We start from the raw sequence: 16,921 nt of genomic DNA, 5'->3' as shown, positions 1-16,921 counted from the left end.
TTTTGCCCATTCTTTTTGGCAAAATTGCTCAAGCTCTGTCAAGTTGGATGGGGACTGTTGGTGAACAGCAATTTTCAAGTCTTGACACAGATTCTCAATCGGATTGAGGTCTGGGCTTTGACTGGGCCATTCTAAGACATTCAGGTTCTTATTTTTAAACCACTCCAGTGTAGCTTTGGCTGTGTGTTTAGGGTCATTGTCCTGCTGGAAGGTGAACCTCCGCCCTAGTCCCAGGTCTCTTGCAGACTGAAACAGGTTTTCCTCTAGAATTTCCCTGTATTTGGCTCCATCCATCTTGCCCTCAATCCTGACCAGTTTCCCAGTCCCTGCCGATGAAAAGCATCCCCATAACATGATGCTGCCACCACCATGCTTCACCGTGGGGATGGTGTTCTCAGGGTGATGAGCAGTGTTGGCTTTGCGCCACACATAGCGTTTTGCGCTAAGGCCAAAAAGTTCAATTTTGGTCTCATCAGACCAGAGAACCTTTTTCCACATGTTTGCTGTGTCTCGCACATGCTTTTTGGCAAAATCCAAACGGGATTTGATATGGGTTTTTTTCAGCAATGGCTTTCTTCTCGCCACTCTTCCATAAAGCCCAGCTTTGTGGATCGTCCGGGTTATAGTTGTCCCATGGACGGTTTCTCCCATCTCAGCTGTGGATCTCTCCAGCTCCTTCAGAGTTACCATTGGCCTCTTGATTGCTTCTCTGACTAATGCCCTCCTTACCTGGTCACTGAGTTTTGGTGGACGGCCTTCTCTAGGCAGAGTCGCGGTTGTGCCATATTCTTTCCATTTTTTAATAATGGATTTAACGGTGCACCGGGGGAAGTTTAAAGTTTGGGATATTTTTTTATAACCCAACCCTGATTGGTGCTTTTCCAGAACTTAATCCTGGACTTGTTTTGATAGCTCCTTGGTCTTCATGATGCTGTTTTTTTAGATATGCTCTCTAACAAACTCTGGGGCCTTCCAGAAACAGGTGTATTTAATCTGAGATCATGTGACACTTTTTAATTGCACACAGGTGGACTCCTTTCAACTAATTATGTGACTTCTGAAGGCAATTGATTGCACCAGAGCTTATTTAGGGGTGAATACATATGCAATCAAGACTTTTCAGTTTTTTATTTGTAAATAATTTTGAAAAATATATGTAGATTTTTTTCCCCATTTCGACATTATGGACTATTTTGTGTAGATCAGTGACAAAAAATCCAAATTAAATCAATTTTAATTCCAGGTTGTAACACTACAAAATGTGGAAAAGTCCAAGGGGGGGTGAATACTTATGCAAGGCACTGTATATACTGTATATATATATATGTGTATATATATATATATATATATATATATATATATATACACAGACAGATAGATAGATAGATAGATAGATGCAGATATAGATATATGTATAGTAGTATGGGGGGCAGAGTTAAAAGACACTTAGGAGTCTCCAAACATAACCAAACCCAGTTCAAAATCACCCAGAATGGTGACAAAGTTGTATTTTGTTGCTGCAAAATATTACTGTTGGCATATTTGCTCATAGCAAATCCAGTCATATCACTACAGCGCTTCTCTTCCCTCATTGCCAGTTAAGTACTGTGCTTCTGTTTGTAGGTTTCTGCTTCCGAGTCTGTTTAGCCAGTGCTGGCCTGCTGGCAGAGTCCCCAGATACAGAGCAGAGTGCCAGGGCCTTCATTGTTGCTATGAACCCAGCATCACCCAGAGCTCTTAGCTGCAGAGCTATTTATTCTGTTTGTTTGTCACGGGTGTTATTATTAAGACCATGGTGTTGAGCAAACTCAGTTTAGCCAATGGCTAGTTTACATTGTTGACTGAGGAAGCCAATGTTGCATGCAAAACTCAATATAATAAACTGGTTGCTAACTTGTCAAACTTTGTTGATACTGGATCCAATGATGAGTCTATTACAGTTTGTCTCCCATACATGTTTCCATTACCAGTAATACATTAAAAATAGGTGGTGGTTTCCTTGAATTCCTGCAACCTGACTTCTGTTTATCATTGGGAGCAGTATTTCTTTTTTTTACCATATAGGGAAATAGTGCTGTATTCCCAGCTGGCTTGCTGTTGTGCAATCACATGTCAACAAGAAATGAGCCACCTCAGTAGGGTGGGGCAGGAATGAGTTATATGAGACTTAGACTATTTGAAAAAAACAGCAGACTGCACACTAGCTGCACTGTAAAAAAAATACCATATTTTTCCGATAAAATTACCTATTGACATGTTTTTTTCAGTTTTTTTTTTTTAATTACGATAAAAGTTGTTCAATATTAGTGTAAAATACTTTTTAAAAAAAATGATGTACCAACAATAATATTTGGTGTAGAATTAATGTACAAATACAATTTATCAAGTCAATATTAAGGTAAATGTATCTTAAGAATATGGTATTTTTTTACAGTATGGAGTTTTAATCCAGCTGTAGTTCTGAAACATAAGAACATTGAAAAAGTTGCGAATGAGAGAAGGCCTTTGACCCTAAAATGTCCTCTAGTCGTTTCTTAAAGGATCCCCAGATTCAACAGCAACAATGGCAGCCCATTCCACACTCACCGATATCTGTAAAAAACAAACTATCTGTCTGTCCTAAGTCTTTCTCAACTTTACTTCTAAGTGTGTCCGTCAGTCCGTGGCCAAACATATTGGCTAGGTTTAACCTTTCTTTCTTCTCGGCTAAATACTGTAGTTTCAGTTCCCTCAGTTCTATTATATGTTCTTCAAAACTCATTTACTTCTGGGATGAGTCTGGTTGCTCTTTGCTGGACTCTGTCCAGATCCACAATGTCCTTTCTGTGGTGCAGGGACTAGAATTAAGTGCATTATACATTTAAGTGCATTTTGTTTTTATAATTCTAAATATATCTTTAGCATAACCTGTGAATACATTGTGTGCCACAACCATTATCCGTGTGTGTGTGTGTGTGTGTGTGTGTGTCGTTTTTCATTCCAAACCGCCCATGGCGTGCTAAAAATGAGTTTGAGTGGGGGAGTAATCGACAGGACCAAGTGGATGGTTTGTGCAGCCTAGCATGTGTGAGAAGTCCTTTCTCTCAGATGTACTGTACTGGCTTTTCGCAGGCACTGCAGAGCCATTGGCACTACATTAGAAAGCGTGATTAAAAGGGAAAAGCTGAAAGGACTCTTATGTCAGCTGGTTTCCTCCTCAGGATACTGGGTGGTTCCTGTCCCCACTAGATACTCATTGCTTAAAGGTTAGTCCAGAAGTGCTTGTCAAAGCGACTTCCTCTGCCCAGTCTGACCTGCTGAGGTTGGAATGCCTTTGTTATACTTTACACCGAGAGCAGGGCTCCATATTGCTGCTTCTTATTACTCTATGGTCTGCTGATTTTAGAGGAGATTGTGGTTTTTTTTAAAACAGCATGTTGTTGTGTCACACAACGTTGAGGTTTGTTAACGGACAGCGCTGACAGTGTGATTTACTGTATGAAGGTGTTAGCAGTGCGTTTGACCTGAGTTTAACAGAGGAATTCATTTCATAGCTTATTTTTTATAGACATGGTACTACTTCTTTGAGAAGCTCACAAAATATTGTAATACAGCACAGCTTTTTAGAGAAACATATTTATTTTTAAGTTAACTGAGTTGGCTCAAAAATAAACACTAAATTTAAGTAGTCGAAGTAGTTTTTGTTTTTCCATTTTTTAATTATTAGTCTTGAATTGAACAAACAGATTTAGGGTATTTAAAGTACTAATATGTTTTTTTGTTTTTTTATAACAAAATAAACAATTTCAGGGATAATGTGGAGTGTGCAGTTATTTGTGTTTAACTTAGCCCTGATTGGACTGGGCTTGGCTCGGCTCATTTTCCTTTGGGAATGGCAGAGTTGATTAGCTGTTTGTAGTGTGAATTTGATCTTGGAGATGAGACATGACTCCCAAGCCTGCTGTCCCAGCCAGCACTGTTCTCTTCCAGTTAATTAATGTCTTCCTTCCACCTGCGAGAGTCGGTCAGAGCTTGCAGCTCTGCAGATAGCACAGAGCAGCCTGCAGACCCAGGCTTGGGGAGCAGGGATGAAGTGCACAGAAGGAAACAACTCCCTCATCCGCGCTGCCAAGGGGAAAGGGCAACGACTCTCCAGCTTTAGCAAAATCCCAGCCCATTAAATTTAAAAAGACAGAGGATCAGAGATCTGGGCGTTCCGCACTGAATAAACATTGGTGAGAGTATTTAAAGAACTGATTGCGATTTAAGTAAACAATTGGAAAATCTCTTGGGTTTTTTTTTCAGCACGGTGAGCTCAGGAGTAATTTTAGGACAAACGCAGTCCTGGAAGGGAGCCAGCTAATGATTAATTGAACCATCGGGTCAGGTGTTGTCCTGTAATGGACAGGTGAAACTTCCTTTTGAAGGATGATTAACCTTTTATGCATCGCTCTTATGCAACACATCACAAACAACCCCCATCTGACAGCATTACAGAACATCAAAATGTGCTCCTCCATTGGCTTGGTACATGGTGACTCTTTGACTCCAGTTAGCTAAGCCCAGAGTGTTGGCTGTGATTTCATTTTTTTTTTTTTTGTATATTCTGTTTAGGTTCTTCCTTGTAATTCGTCAATGTTCCTGGGTTTTTAAATGTACTTTCTTCAGGATATGTGGCCCTACAAGACATAATCCCCGAGTGTCTTGTTCCGTGAGCAAGGAGGCCACTCCACAGGGCCATTCAAAAGCCTGGGCCTCTGCTTTCTAATGTTGTTGTTCAAACAGACCCAAAAAATCCCCATTGTATACAACAAAGATCCACTCAGAAGGCACTGCAGGCTGTAAATGACTGTCTCTTCCACGTGTATATACAAGTGCTCAGAACGGACTGCAAGCTGTAAATTAATCTGCTAGATTAATGAGTTTAACAGTATATTGATGAGTCTGACCGCATTGTTGATGGAACCTGGCTTTTTTAGCACAGCAGGCAGAGAGCTTGTTTCTGAACCTGGAGACAGGTTATCCTCTGCCTCTACCATCTATAACGCGTAAAGGACATGGATCTGCTTTCCAAGTAGTTCCTTATCCTTAAACACTCAACACAAATGGTATGGATAAAACCAGTAAAGGTATTACAAATGAGGCTTCTTGATTTAGGAAGCATTCCAATGCAAATTAGCACATCGTATGACAGTGGTGCAAAGGAGCGGTAACACCAAGGTGCTGTCCAGAAGACCTGGAAGCTGTTTATTAGTTGGCTATAAAATATGGGCATTCTGTATCAGCCAGTCTCAACACTGAATGCAGGCTGTGATGAAGCTGTATTGACGTCTCACACACTGAATGTAGGCTGTGATGAAGCTGTATTGACGTCTCACACACTGAATGCAGGTTGTGATGAAGCTGTACTGACGTCTCACACACTGAATGCAGGTTGTGATGAAGCTGTACTGACGTCTCACACACTGAATGCAGGTTGTGATGAAGCTGTACTGACGTCTCACACACTGAATGCAGGTTGTGATGAAGCTGTATTGACGTCTCACACACTGAATGCAGGTTGTGATGAAGCTGTATTGACGTCTCACACACTGAATGCAGGTTGTGATGAAGCTGTACTGACGTCTCACACACTGAATGTAGGTTGTGATGAAGCTGTACTGACGTCTCACACACTGAATGCAGGTTGTGATGAAGCTGTATTGACGTCTCACACACTGAATGCAGGTTGTGATGAAGCTGTATTGACGTCTCACACACTGAATGCAGGTTGTGATGAAGCTGTACTGACGTCTCACACACTGAATGTAGGTTGTGATGAAGCTGTATTGACGTCTCACACACTGAATGCAGGTTGTGATGAAGCTGTATTGACGTCTCACACACTGAATGCAGGTTGTGATGAAGCTGTACTGACGTCTCACACACTGAATGCAGGTTGTGATGAAGCTGTATTGACGTCTCACACACTGAATGCAGGTTGTGATGAAGCTGTATCGACCAGGAAGATACACAGGATCGATTGGCACCAATTACTGAGGGTGTATCCACTTCATCAGGCCTTGAATCAATCTGCAATCCTAATGGAGCAGACATACAGATTAGACTCCTTTCTGGCACAGTTCACAGCTATAGATTTGTCTCAAAACCATAGCACACATACAATCCTCAAAATCGATGACAACATTAAACTATAGGCTAAAGGGGAAATTAGTCTATAAGATGTGAATTTTGCCCACAAGTGACAAAAGTGAAATATATACTATGGAAGTTGTTTTAATGTGTCTATTGGCGCATTCTTATTTTTTCCCCCATGTTTATAAAATCCTATGTAGGCCTTGTTATGCAATTTTATTAATTTAAAGGGGATTTTTCCTACTTTCCATGGTTTTTTTAATGAGTAAAATTTCACAATTGTACCTACATAGGATTCCATGCACATGGGATATATAAAAAAAAATGGCAATAGACAAGTTAATTACTGCAAATATACCATTAAAGGTGAAACTACTTCCATAGTAAATATTTCATTTTTAGTCTTTAGTTAAAGGTAAATCAACATTTTATCAGAAAAGCCTTTACACATTCTTTCATTAACTCCTTTTTTTTAAAAAGGGAAAAAAACAAGGGTAATGTTAGAAAGTTAAAAACAAAACGCATTGAAAGCACTGAAAGGTGACTTGAAATGTATAACTTGGTTGTATGGTTCTAGTTTTGTAAAATGAACAGGTGTTTTACCTCTTTAAAAAAAAATAGGAGTAAACTAAAGATTGGCCCTTTGAAAATGTGGCCCTACGAGTCTGATAAAAGTATGGAGAAAATTCGAGAGTTATATTAAGAATAGTAAGCCTTGTTTACATCTCAGATATGCACTCTTGGATTGTGAACAACTGCTAATAAAAGGCGTGTGTGCTAACCGTTGTTGCTTTCTGCAGGCGGGGCTCCAATGTGTCACTCAGCCTGGATATGAGTGTCTTGGGCAGCGTGGATCCCTTCAGCGCCGCGCCTGCCCCCCGGGAGAGGGTTGCCATGGAGTACCTTCAGTCTGCACATCGGGCCCTGAGCAGACAGCAGCTCCGCGAGGCTGCGCTCCACACCCAGCGGCTGCACGCAGAGTTCGCGGTAATGCCTGTCACCAGCTCACGTGATACATGGATATAGATTTAGAGCTCTGCATTTCTGATTGGAGATATCTTTCAACACAGTATTAAGGACTTGGAAAGAGCTGAGACTTCTGTGCTTTACAGCTCTGGCTTCCGACAGACACTTGTGATATCATTTTGTAGTTTCTTTGATTACAAGATCGTAAATATAAATCTAAATTATGTTCATGTAGTTGTTTTCTTTATTTTTATTATGTCTCAATCCTAAAATTCTACTTGATGCAAAACTTTTGGCCATAGCTGTATACACAACTTCAAGAGTCAGTCTCTCGTCTTGAGTGGAGAAATCTTTCCTAGACTGCAGCAGGAGTGTGCTTTCTCTGTTCTACGGTTCTGAATCACACATGATCACATGTTCATGACGGTCAGACCCGCATGTTGTAATTCCAGGTGTGCTCTTCTTATCCTGCCATGGATGCTTCTGCTGCTACAGCTTGCTGCACCTTGTTTTTGGGTGTTGCAGTCTTTCCTTCCCCCAACAGATGGCACCTCTGTGGACTCCCATTGCATTCAATGTGGTGGTCTCTTTCATATCCTTATCAAGTTACAGTGAAGTATTTATGCAGTATCATGCAGTGTCCTGACCATAGTATGGCCATACAGTGCAATGAACGACTGCTGTTTTCCGAAGTTTTATGTAATATTTGCTTTTGTTCTTGTAGGAAATTCCAATGAATTTTGTGGATCCCAAAGAACTGGACATTCCCAGTCACGGAACCAAAAACCGATACAAGACCATTTTGCCAAGTAAGATGTGCAGAGATCAGTATTGGGTCATTCCAGCTTGCTGTTGTTGAAAAGTGCTTGATACAAACTTTAAAATGATACTAACTTTATTTATCTAGGTCATCTCCCACATTGAAAAACAAGTTAAAGGGACAATTCTCCCCGTTTTAATTTTTGTTCTCTACATATTCTCAGTCCAAGCACCAATGACATATATATATATATATATATATATATATATATATATATATATATATATATATATATACTGTATATATATATATAGAGATAGATAGATAGATAGATATACTGTATATATATAGAGAGAGAGACATGGGTTATATATATATATAGATATATATATATATATATATATATATAGATATAGATATAGATATAGATATAGATATATATGTGTGTGTGTGTGTGTTTATATAATTGGTGCTGTAGAGAACAAAAATAATTTCATGTCAACAAGAAGATAAAATTCAATTGAAATGGGAGCTTTTAAACTATCTTTCTGGGTGATGCATTTTAATATCTAGTATAAATATAGTGCTATAGATATTGCACAATGGGGCTGGCGCCGTAAACAGCCTACATAGTGGAAAAAACAAACAATAAATGTGCTCCTGGAAATGTGCTTGGCTGCATGTGATTGAGAGGAGTTCACATCTCAAGCGCTGGCGAAGGCTTCCTATCTGCAGGCGTGCTTCAACAATGTGACTGGGGCTATTATTATTATTATTATTATTATTATTTATTTATTAGCAGACGCCCTTATCCAGGGCGACTTACAAATTCTGGTAGATGGGTTTGAGATTTACTAGGGCAATGCTCTGGGCTAGTAGACTGTATACAGCTGTTTGAATTACTCGGAAAGCAATTGTGAAGTGTGCAGTTTCAAGGGTACTGAAGTGCAGCTGCAATTGCGGTTGCAATCCATGAGTACAAATGACATTTTAGAACATTAAGAAGCATTTGGGATTTTATTTTTTAATTCCAAGCAGATTTAAAATATAGTGCACAGACAGCAAAGTGTTACAAACTGTACATACACAAATGGCAAAACAGACATTATCAAATACATGTATGTTTTTTTTATTTTGTAAGTGGCTTCTAGCTACTAGTTTTTTACCTTTACTATTCAACTCTGGCAAATGAGTAGTCATTCTGCCCCAATGTATATTGATAATTATACCAACTGAAAGTTGCCTGACTTTTACGGGACGCCCTGTATATATTCAAAGCTAGGGTTCTAGGAGAGAAAGACGGTGTACTGGTGACCTGCAGCTCCTGGTTTGCCTTTCTTCACCCTTATGATACCTTCACTCTAAAGGTCACTAAAAGAATGTATCTTGAAGGTGACTTTGAAAAAGGTCATGCTGCTGGAGAGGGTGTTTTTTCCCAAGGTTGCCTGGCCTTGGCTGACTGGGGAAACCGCTAATTATTGCTGTGCATTGTGAAGGAAGGGGAGGTTTCCATCCTTTTGCGCTGCTGAGATTGTGAACTGTCCCAGATTGCAGGGGGCTGAAAGACAAGGAGGAACAGCTTCATTGCGCTCACCACAATCCTCCAGTTCAAGGTTAATGTGTGTGAAATGAGCTGTTCTTTCCATTGGCTTCGACGAGCAGAAAGAATAATACAATTAGGGACTGGAGCTCTGCAATTCTGGCTGTCCTTGCTGTCTGATCCGTTTTGGAGACATTACATTATTATATAATGATCTTTGAGCTGGACCCAGTTATTGGACCGTTATCGTCTTCCGCTTGGGCCCCAGCATTTCCCACACAGCGAAAGGGAAATTCACTTATCAATAGCTGCTCAGCGCTGTTCCTCCTTTTATTAAATTTACTGCTAGGAACACCAATCCTCGACAGGAACCCTGCTCTTTCAGTTGCCAGGGCTAAAGCACTTTGTAACATAAACAAGAAGGACCGAGATAAGCAAAGCTGAACAGACCTCCTTTTCATAAACAGAGTGTTCTGGCCCTATTGTTTACTGGGCGACACCATGACAACAATCTGATGCGTGTCTGTTTGTCTGTCTGTCTATGTGGAGTTTCTTGTTAAGGAATTGGTAGATCTTTAGAATATGGATTGACATGTTAACACGTAAATGTACAAGATATGTTATAAAATTTTGACATATTGTAATATGCATTGAGTGTGCTTTCAACCACACAAGATAGATACACAGAGAGAGAAACCAGTGGTAAGAGAAGCGTTGCAGCAAACAGGTTACAGTTTACACTGGTGAAGGCACAGCTATCAAGCTGCAGGTATTCCATCATTTTTTAGCACTGACGCAATTAATACAAGACGTTTTAACTTCAAGGCCACACACCTCCACACACGACATGGAGCGGCAGGGTGGCTATTTTCTCTTGCTTTTTGCAATTTTGCACAATTCATGTTGTGCAATGTTACGCAACACAAGTTGCCAGTGTACAGTATGCTGGCCTTCAGACTCATGGCAAGCCCAAGGTGTTTATGGTGATGGGTCACGGTCCTTTCAGCAGTTTGTAGTTATGTTAAAAGATGCAGCAGTACACTGTTGCAGATTACTGTGCTGTGACTTTGGCAATGTGCAATGGCAACTGTCTGAAATGGTGTATTATCAAATCATCATAGACCTGTATACTTGAACCAGCAGTATTGTCTAAAAACCTCTGTGCCAGGATCTTCAGCATCATGCACAGTGTCCAGGGTAATGGGGAGCAATAGTAGTTATTTTAGTACTGGGAAGAAATTTCCACAAAGGGCCGAAGCTGTTACAATATATACTATGGTTGTTACAATATATTGTGTTTGAAAAACCGGTCAGGAAATGGAAGGAGACAGCAAAAGAACTGCTGGCAAGAAAGAGGCCGTTTGAAGAGCAGTATCCAAAATAGAAAAAAGATCTATTTATATTGTAATTCAAGCAAATCTATGAAAGAGTACTGTATCCTTTTTAGAATTGCAGTGAATCTCATGAAAAGGGACCATAAACAATACTGCCATGCTTTTCAAAAGACTCTTTACTGCTGGCCCTCCCTCACACTGTCCCCTTGACCCATGTGAAAAACGATACTGTGGTACTGTCCATAAACACTCTAGTATGCTATAATATACTACAGTATATACAGCAATGGATTATAAGACACTGTCAAGGAGAGGGCTTTTTATATGTATTCAGAGCATCCTGGGCCCTATTCACAAAGCTGTAAGGGCTATTTTAAGGAACGTTTTGTTAAAAACCCATTTCAATTAATTAATCCTTTCAGTCCTGAATTATTTGTGTGGAGCTGAAGAATGCAAAACTAAGTTATATAATTCAAAAAGGAACTCCTTTCATTGGTGAGAACAGGACAAAACATAAGGCGCTAAGATAAGAAGGTCCCGCCAGGACTGAAAGGGTTAAATCAAGTTTTTAGGGTATGAACCCTTGTGCACCTGTTTTAGGGAGGGTTAGAAGTGTCGTCTTTTGTGAATTGGATCCTAGATGTGGTTCAATTGTAGATAACACTTTAGTTTTTGTTTTATTTTTTTCATATCATGAAGACCCACATTCCAGAGTGTGTCTGAAGAGCAAGAGCATATACGATCCACTCAGCTGTTACATCAATGCTAACTACATCAGGGTAAGTAAAGCCATTTCTGTGTTGCAACATGCACTTCTTGCTGCTGTTTACTTGGTTGTGTTTGTGCTGCTGTTGGACTCTCACACATTCCAGAGTGGCGTGTCTGCTGAAAGCCCTGCTGTGTGTTGTACAGGGCGAGTCATGCAGTCTGGAGAGCGCAGGTTTGCATCCTGGCACTGCAAAGTTGCCGGTCTTCACCAGGGATTCTACAGGGAGCTTCGCATTGACGCTTCCCTGGGTTGAGGAGGCAAAATCAGCTTGGATGTTTTTTAGTAGTTTTTAATATCGACTAATATTATAAACTAACACACAATTAAAAAAAACTTGTTTTTTTTATATGTCAGTAAACTCGCTTTTAACAGGTAATACATTTTTAAAAAGTGTCCCTTAAATAAAGTGTGATCACGATTTCAGTTTTTTTTAATTTTTTTATTGGTTTTGAGTGTTTTGATTAGAGTATGTTTAGAAACCAGTTTACATGTGATACTGGAATACAGTGGAAAACCATAATGGAAGCCATCAGGGCAAGTATACAGTATGTTTATCTCAATGTATATTGTCTTTTAAGAGACTTGAACCGGAGGATTGAAGCTGCATGTGTCAGTATCAGCCCCTGAATAAGCATCGTTTTAATGAAATGACCTTGAATACAGGTTGACTAGTGAAGGGTTCAGTCCGATCCTACTGTAATGTTTATCTGGCTTTCACTTGTTTTATTAAAAAGGTTGTTTTAGTTACAATACCTGAGAGGAAAACACACTTCTAGGACTAGGAAGCTCAGGGGAAGCTGCTTATTGTCTGATGCAATCAGTCCAGTACATAACAATAAGCATGTTCCCATCTGTGAAAGCGTTGCTGCTTTTTATACTCGGGTGCAGTGTGAAACCTGTGTGTAATTTGAACATACTGCTCCTGACATACACTGCCCAAGGGGAATCGGCTGTGCTGTGATTATTTGGCGTGCTTGAGAAAAATTACAATGTCATTCCCATAAGATGTTTAGATTTGTTTTGTTTTTTTGTGTGTTATCGTATGCATGGAAGGTGAGCACTGATACTGCAATGCTGTTCACTGTGCTTTCCCAGAAAGCACTGCTGATGCACCTCAATAATCCTGATCTGAACAACAAGCAACCCCTGTCATTCTGTCCTGGGACGCTCCCGAGCTGAGAGGGACACTGGGTGTGCTGGTTTAGTTATGTTGATTACTGTCAACTGGGGACTGACTTAATGAGGGATAACCACCTCTAGGAGGGTGACCATTGTTCTTTACTGGCGTTCTTTAATTGGCAATAATGCTGAATAAATAATGAACACCATTCCTTGTTACTTTGTATTCCCATGTACAGGGCTACATGGGAGAAGAGAAGACCTACATTGCCACTCAGGGCCCCATGATTAACACGGTGAATGACTTCTGGCAGATGGTCTGGCAAGAGGACTCTCCGGTCATAGTCATGATCACAAAGCTGAAAGAGAAGAACGAGGTGAGTCTTGAGCAGAGCTTTGGATAGCTTACATAATCCTTTCCCCATGATGCAACACTCCTGTTTGCATACAGGGTATTTTGTTCCAAAGGTGACTCATCCTGGGATTCAGGTTGCCTCTGTGCTCCTTACGTTGGGACTGTAGAGGGGGGTTATCTAATATTTCTCAATACATGATGGGTGCTATGTTGGCGCCCATGGTATTGAGTTTACAATTTGAATAGTCTAGCGGTTTGGTTTTGAAACGAGACGGTTTAGGGTGTTACAATGGGTAAAGGCCTGGGATAAAATGCTTAAATGAAAGAAAAAGGATGTCTGGAAGATGCTCTTTTACTGACTTTCAAACTAAAATAAATAAATGAGCAAAACTACATACACACACACACACACACAGCTGTCATGAAGCCTTAAAGAATGAGCTATTGTTGCACTGTTCTATTGGCTCGAGTAGAGGCAAGTAGATTCCCAAAAGTATTGAAGAGTTTAAAAATAGACCATTATGAAATAAACTGGGAGGTTTGCGTTCCACCGGCCCTGACTGTGTCTCCCACCCAGCCCAGGCAGGCAGGTCCAGAGTTGGTACGATATCAAGAAAAATACCCAAGGGGCTGTGGGAGCTTTTGGACACCGGCGCTGCCCCCTTTATCTGGGTCTGTCAGAAGCAGGGCTGCAGTGCAGCTCTGGAATAGCAGTTGACGTCTTTCTAACAAGTAAACAATGAAAATTAGATTTGCTAGGGAGGAGCCTGGGCCACTGGGGCCTTTGATTGTACCGGCTGATAACGCTGATTCATTACGGTTGCCGTCCCAAACATTTAAAGATGCATCAAAGACATGTTTTAGATGTTTTTCTTTCCTTTCACTTGCTCAGGCGCACACATAGCTGACCGGTCTGTTTCAGAGAGGTGAGTGAAGGGGGTGCTTAGAACTTTAAAACATAAACCGGTGTTTAAAATAGCATGACTTTAGTTTTTTAAGATGAATGGAGTTAGTTTGCTTGGGCTGTGTTTTTAGCCTCCCGGTCACGGCACCTTGGAAGAATGTTAGTAAAGTGATTGTGCTTTCTTCTTTTTTTCTGTTTGTAGAAATGCGTACTCTACTGGCCAGAAAGAAGAGGCATATATGGGAAGGTGGAGGTCCTAATAAACAGCGTCCGTGAATGTGACCACTACACCATTCGCAACCTGACCTTAAAGGTAACTGCTGTGGCACGCTTTGATGGTCTTTAAATGGCCTTTTATACCCTACATCAGTTGTACAAAATTAAGGCAGTAGAAGAAAAAAAATATTGAGGCTAAAGTATATTTACACAAATGTTTAGCATGATGGTGATTTTAGGAGCTGGGTAAGTTTTGCTGGCTCTCACTAAAGAAGCCAAGTGTTATGGCAACATTTGTTTCAGATTAACATTTATTGTGGATTTTTTATTTTTACTTTGTCATAATGACCTGTAAAAGAGTAGCACTGCGCTGTTCTATTCTGTCACTGTTAAAATTGTTATTTCTACTTTTTTTTTTTTTTTACCACAATATACATTCATATGGAGCAACTATTTTACTTCAGTTCAGCTTTACTTTCTACATCAAACATTGCTGTATCTACGATGGATTAGGGAATATCTGAAAAGAACCTTATCTTATTAAAATGTTTTAGTATTTTCTGTCGGGGGCAGTCAGTCTCGCTCAATGCATTGTATTCATTTCAACAGCAAGGAGGCCAGTGTTGCAGTGTGAAACACTACTGGTACACGTCCTGGCCCGACCACAAGACCCCCGACAGCGCTCAGCCCCTCCTGCAGCTCATCACAGAGGTGGAGGAGGACAGGAAAGCATCAGCCGGCAGGGGTCCTGTCATTGTGCATTGCAGGTAGGCATGACTGAGAATAGTACAACGAGGAGGAGGAGGAAGAGAGTCAGCAGTTCTGCAGCAAGTTAAGGAAACATCCTGACTCTCCAAACCTATGGTGTAGTTTCATGGTCTGGCTTCATTTAGAACTCAGGGATATTTTTTTTTAGACAGCAAAATAATCCCTATGATCCAATATTGAGGATGATGATAATAATAATAATAATAATAATAATAATAATAATAATAATAATAATAATAATAATAATGATGCCTGCACATTTACTTAACTCTTCCAGTACCAGAACGTTAAGTAACTTTACAGAAAGATAATCTTAGAATAAGTAATTAAAGAGCTTTTTTATTTGTATTTTTTATAAGCCTGTGTTAAGTTCAGGCAATACACAGCAGTTCTCTAGATGGTGCTGGCGCTGACTAATATAAAGAGATCCTGGTCCATGTAGCCTGTGTTACATACATTACACACATAGGTCTATGGCAGGCAACTAGACCCGAATAGCAGCTCCTGAACTCTGTGTCAATATCTGTGTAACTGCAATGAGAAGCACTTCGAATGATTCCTATGAATGTATATCTTGTTAGTTTTATGCAATCGGTAGATGCTAGTTTTCTGAAGCCCTCTGTTTGTGTTTCCAGTGCTGGGATAGGAAGGACTGGCTGCTTCATTGCCACAACGACCGGCTGTCGTCAGCTGAAGCAGGAAGGGGTAGTGGACGTGCTTTCCATCGCCTGCCAGCTCCGGTTAGACAGGTAGGTCACCACTGTGTTTAAGAGCTGAGCTGCTGAGAAAAACAACAGACCAACTGATAGTCAAAGACATCAGCCTGGGTACAATTTATTTATAATGCCCTGACGTTAATAAAGCAACTACAATGTAGTACAACGACTTCCTCTGAGATACTATATTTCTACATATCCGATGGAGCCCTGGAACCAATTAAATCAGATCACACAAGTTCTACTGCTGTTAGCAAGTATTCCCTTTAGTGGAAATTTCCTGCCCCATACAGTAGCTGCAGGGGAACAATACAGTGCAACACATGCTAGTGGAGTTCTAGCTCTGTTTGTAGCTGCAGGGGAACGATACAGCACAGCACATGTTAGTGGAGTTCTAGCTCTGTTTGTAGCTGCACGGGAACCATACGGTGCAGCACATGCTAGTGGAGTTCTAGCTCTGTTTGTAGCTGCACGGGAACCATACGGTGCAGCACATGCTAGTGGAGTTCTAGCTCTCTTTGTAGCTGCAGGGGAACGATACGACGCAGCACATGCTAATGGAGTTCTAACTCTCTTTGTAGCTGCAGGGGAACCATACGGTGCAGCACATGCTAGTGGAGTTCTAGCTCTGTTTGTAGCTGCAGGGGAACCATACGGTGCAGCACATGCTAGTGGAGTTCTAGCTCTCTTATGGACTGGGGAGCTCTGATGTGTATAGATCAGCATGTGGGAAAGAAGGCTGCCCTCTGCACAATGAGGGGAGCAGTGCAAGTCTTACTGCAGTACCAGAGAAGGAAAATGGATTTGTAAAGCTTTCAAAGTACAGTACTTCACCTTTAAAAGAACTTGAAACAGCCCATCTGAACAGATTGGAGGAAGCAGAAGGGTGGAGGGGATTTCTGTCCTGCAGTCAGTAGTCACCGTGTCCATCGTTCAGGCAGGATGTGAGAGAGGCAGTTAAGCAGGGGGCAGGAAAGCGTGCTCAGCCTGTGTGTGTGATTTAGTTGTCAGCATCAGGGAGTGGCTACCGCTCACCCATAAGAAGGTGAAAGGAGTTGAAACCTAGCAGGCTAAACACTCTTGCAGATACTGTAAGTGCTGGCAATTGCAAAAATCCAGATTTGTTTGAACGTTATGGAATTGTTTGCTAAACTTGACACAGGTGCAATAACAGTATTTGAATATCTGAACATTCAGCCTGAACAAAACCTTAGCTCAGATGCACATCTATTTATTGACTTATGTATTTATTTATTTATCTATTTACTTATGTGTTTATTATTCATGTATGTAGGAAAAGCTCCATGTTTGGTGGTTTATTCATTTTGCATCTGCAGTTGTGCTGTTGCTGAAAAACCGC

The 16,921-nt window shown here is 40.7% G+C and overlaps 1 protein-coding gene across 3 annotated transcripts in view; it reads left to right on the top strand.

The window, feature by feature from the left end:
• LOC131697393 (receptor-type tyrosine-protein phosphatase R-like) overlaps nt 1-16,921 on the top strand; it is a 56,483-nt gene that overhangs the window by 35,304 nt on the left and 4,258 nt on the right. For all 3 annotated transcript variants that reach the window (XM_058985625.1, XM_058985624.1, XM_058985626.1), the window contains 7 exons: nt 6,915-7,101; nt 7,805-7,889; nt 11,414-11,493; nt 12,842-12,979; nt 14,064-14,174; nt 14,687-14,844; nt 15,481-15,594. In XM_058985625.1, coding sequence (XP_058841608.1) covers nt 6,915-7,101; nt 7,805-7,889; nt 11,414-11,493; nt 12,842-12,979; nt 14,064-14,174; nt 14,687-14,844; nt 15,481-15,594 — 873 coding nt within the window. The remainder of the gene's footprint in view (nt 1-6,914; nt 7,102-7,804; nt 7,890-11,413; nt 11,494-12,841; nt 12,980-14,063; nt 14,175-14,686; nt 14,845-15,480; nt 15,595-16,921) is intronic.

Source organism: Acipenser ruthenus, chromosome 14 (genome assembly GCF_902713425.1).
Source record: "Acipenser ruthenus chromosome 14, fAciRut3.2 maternal haplotype, whole genome shotgun sequence".
Lineage (NCBI taxonomy): Eukaryota > Metazoa > Chordata > Actinopteri > Acipenseriformes > Acipenseridae > Acipenser > Acipenser ruthenus.
This window is presented reverse-complemented; position numbering and strand designations above follow the sequence as displayed.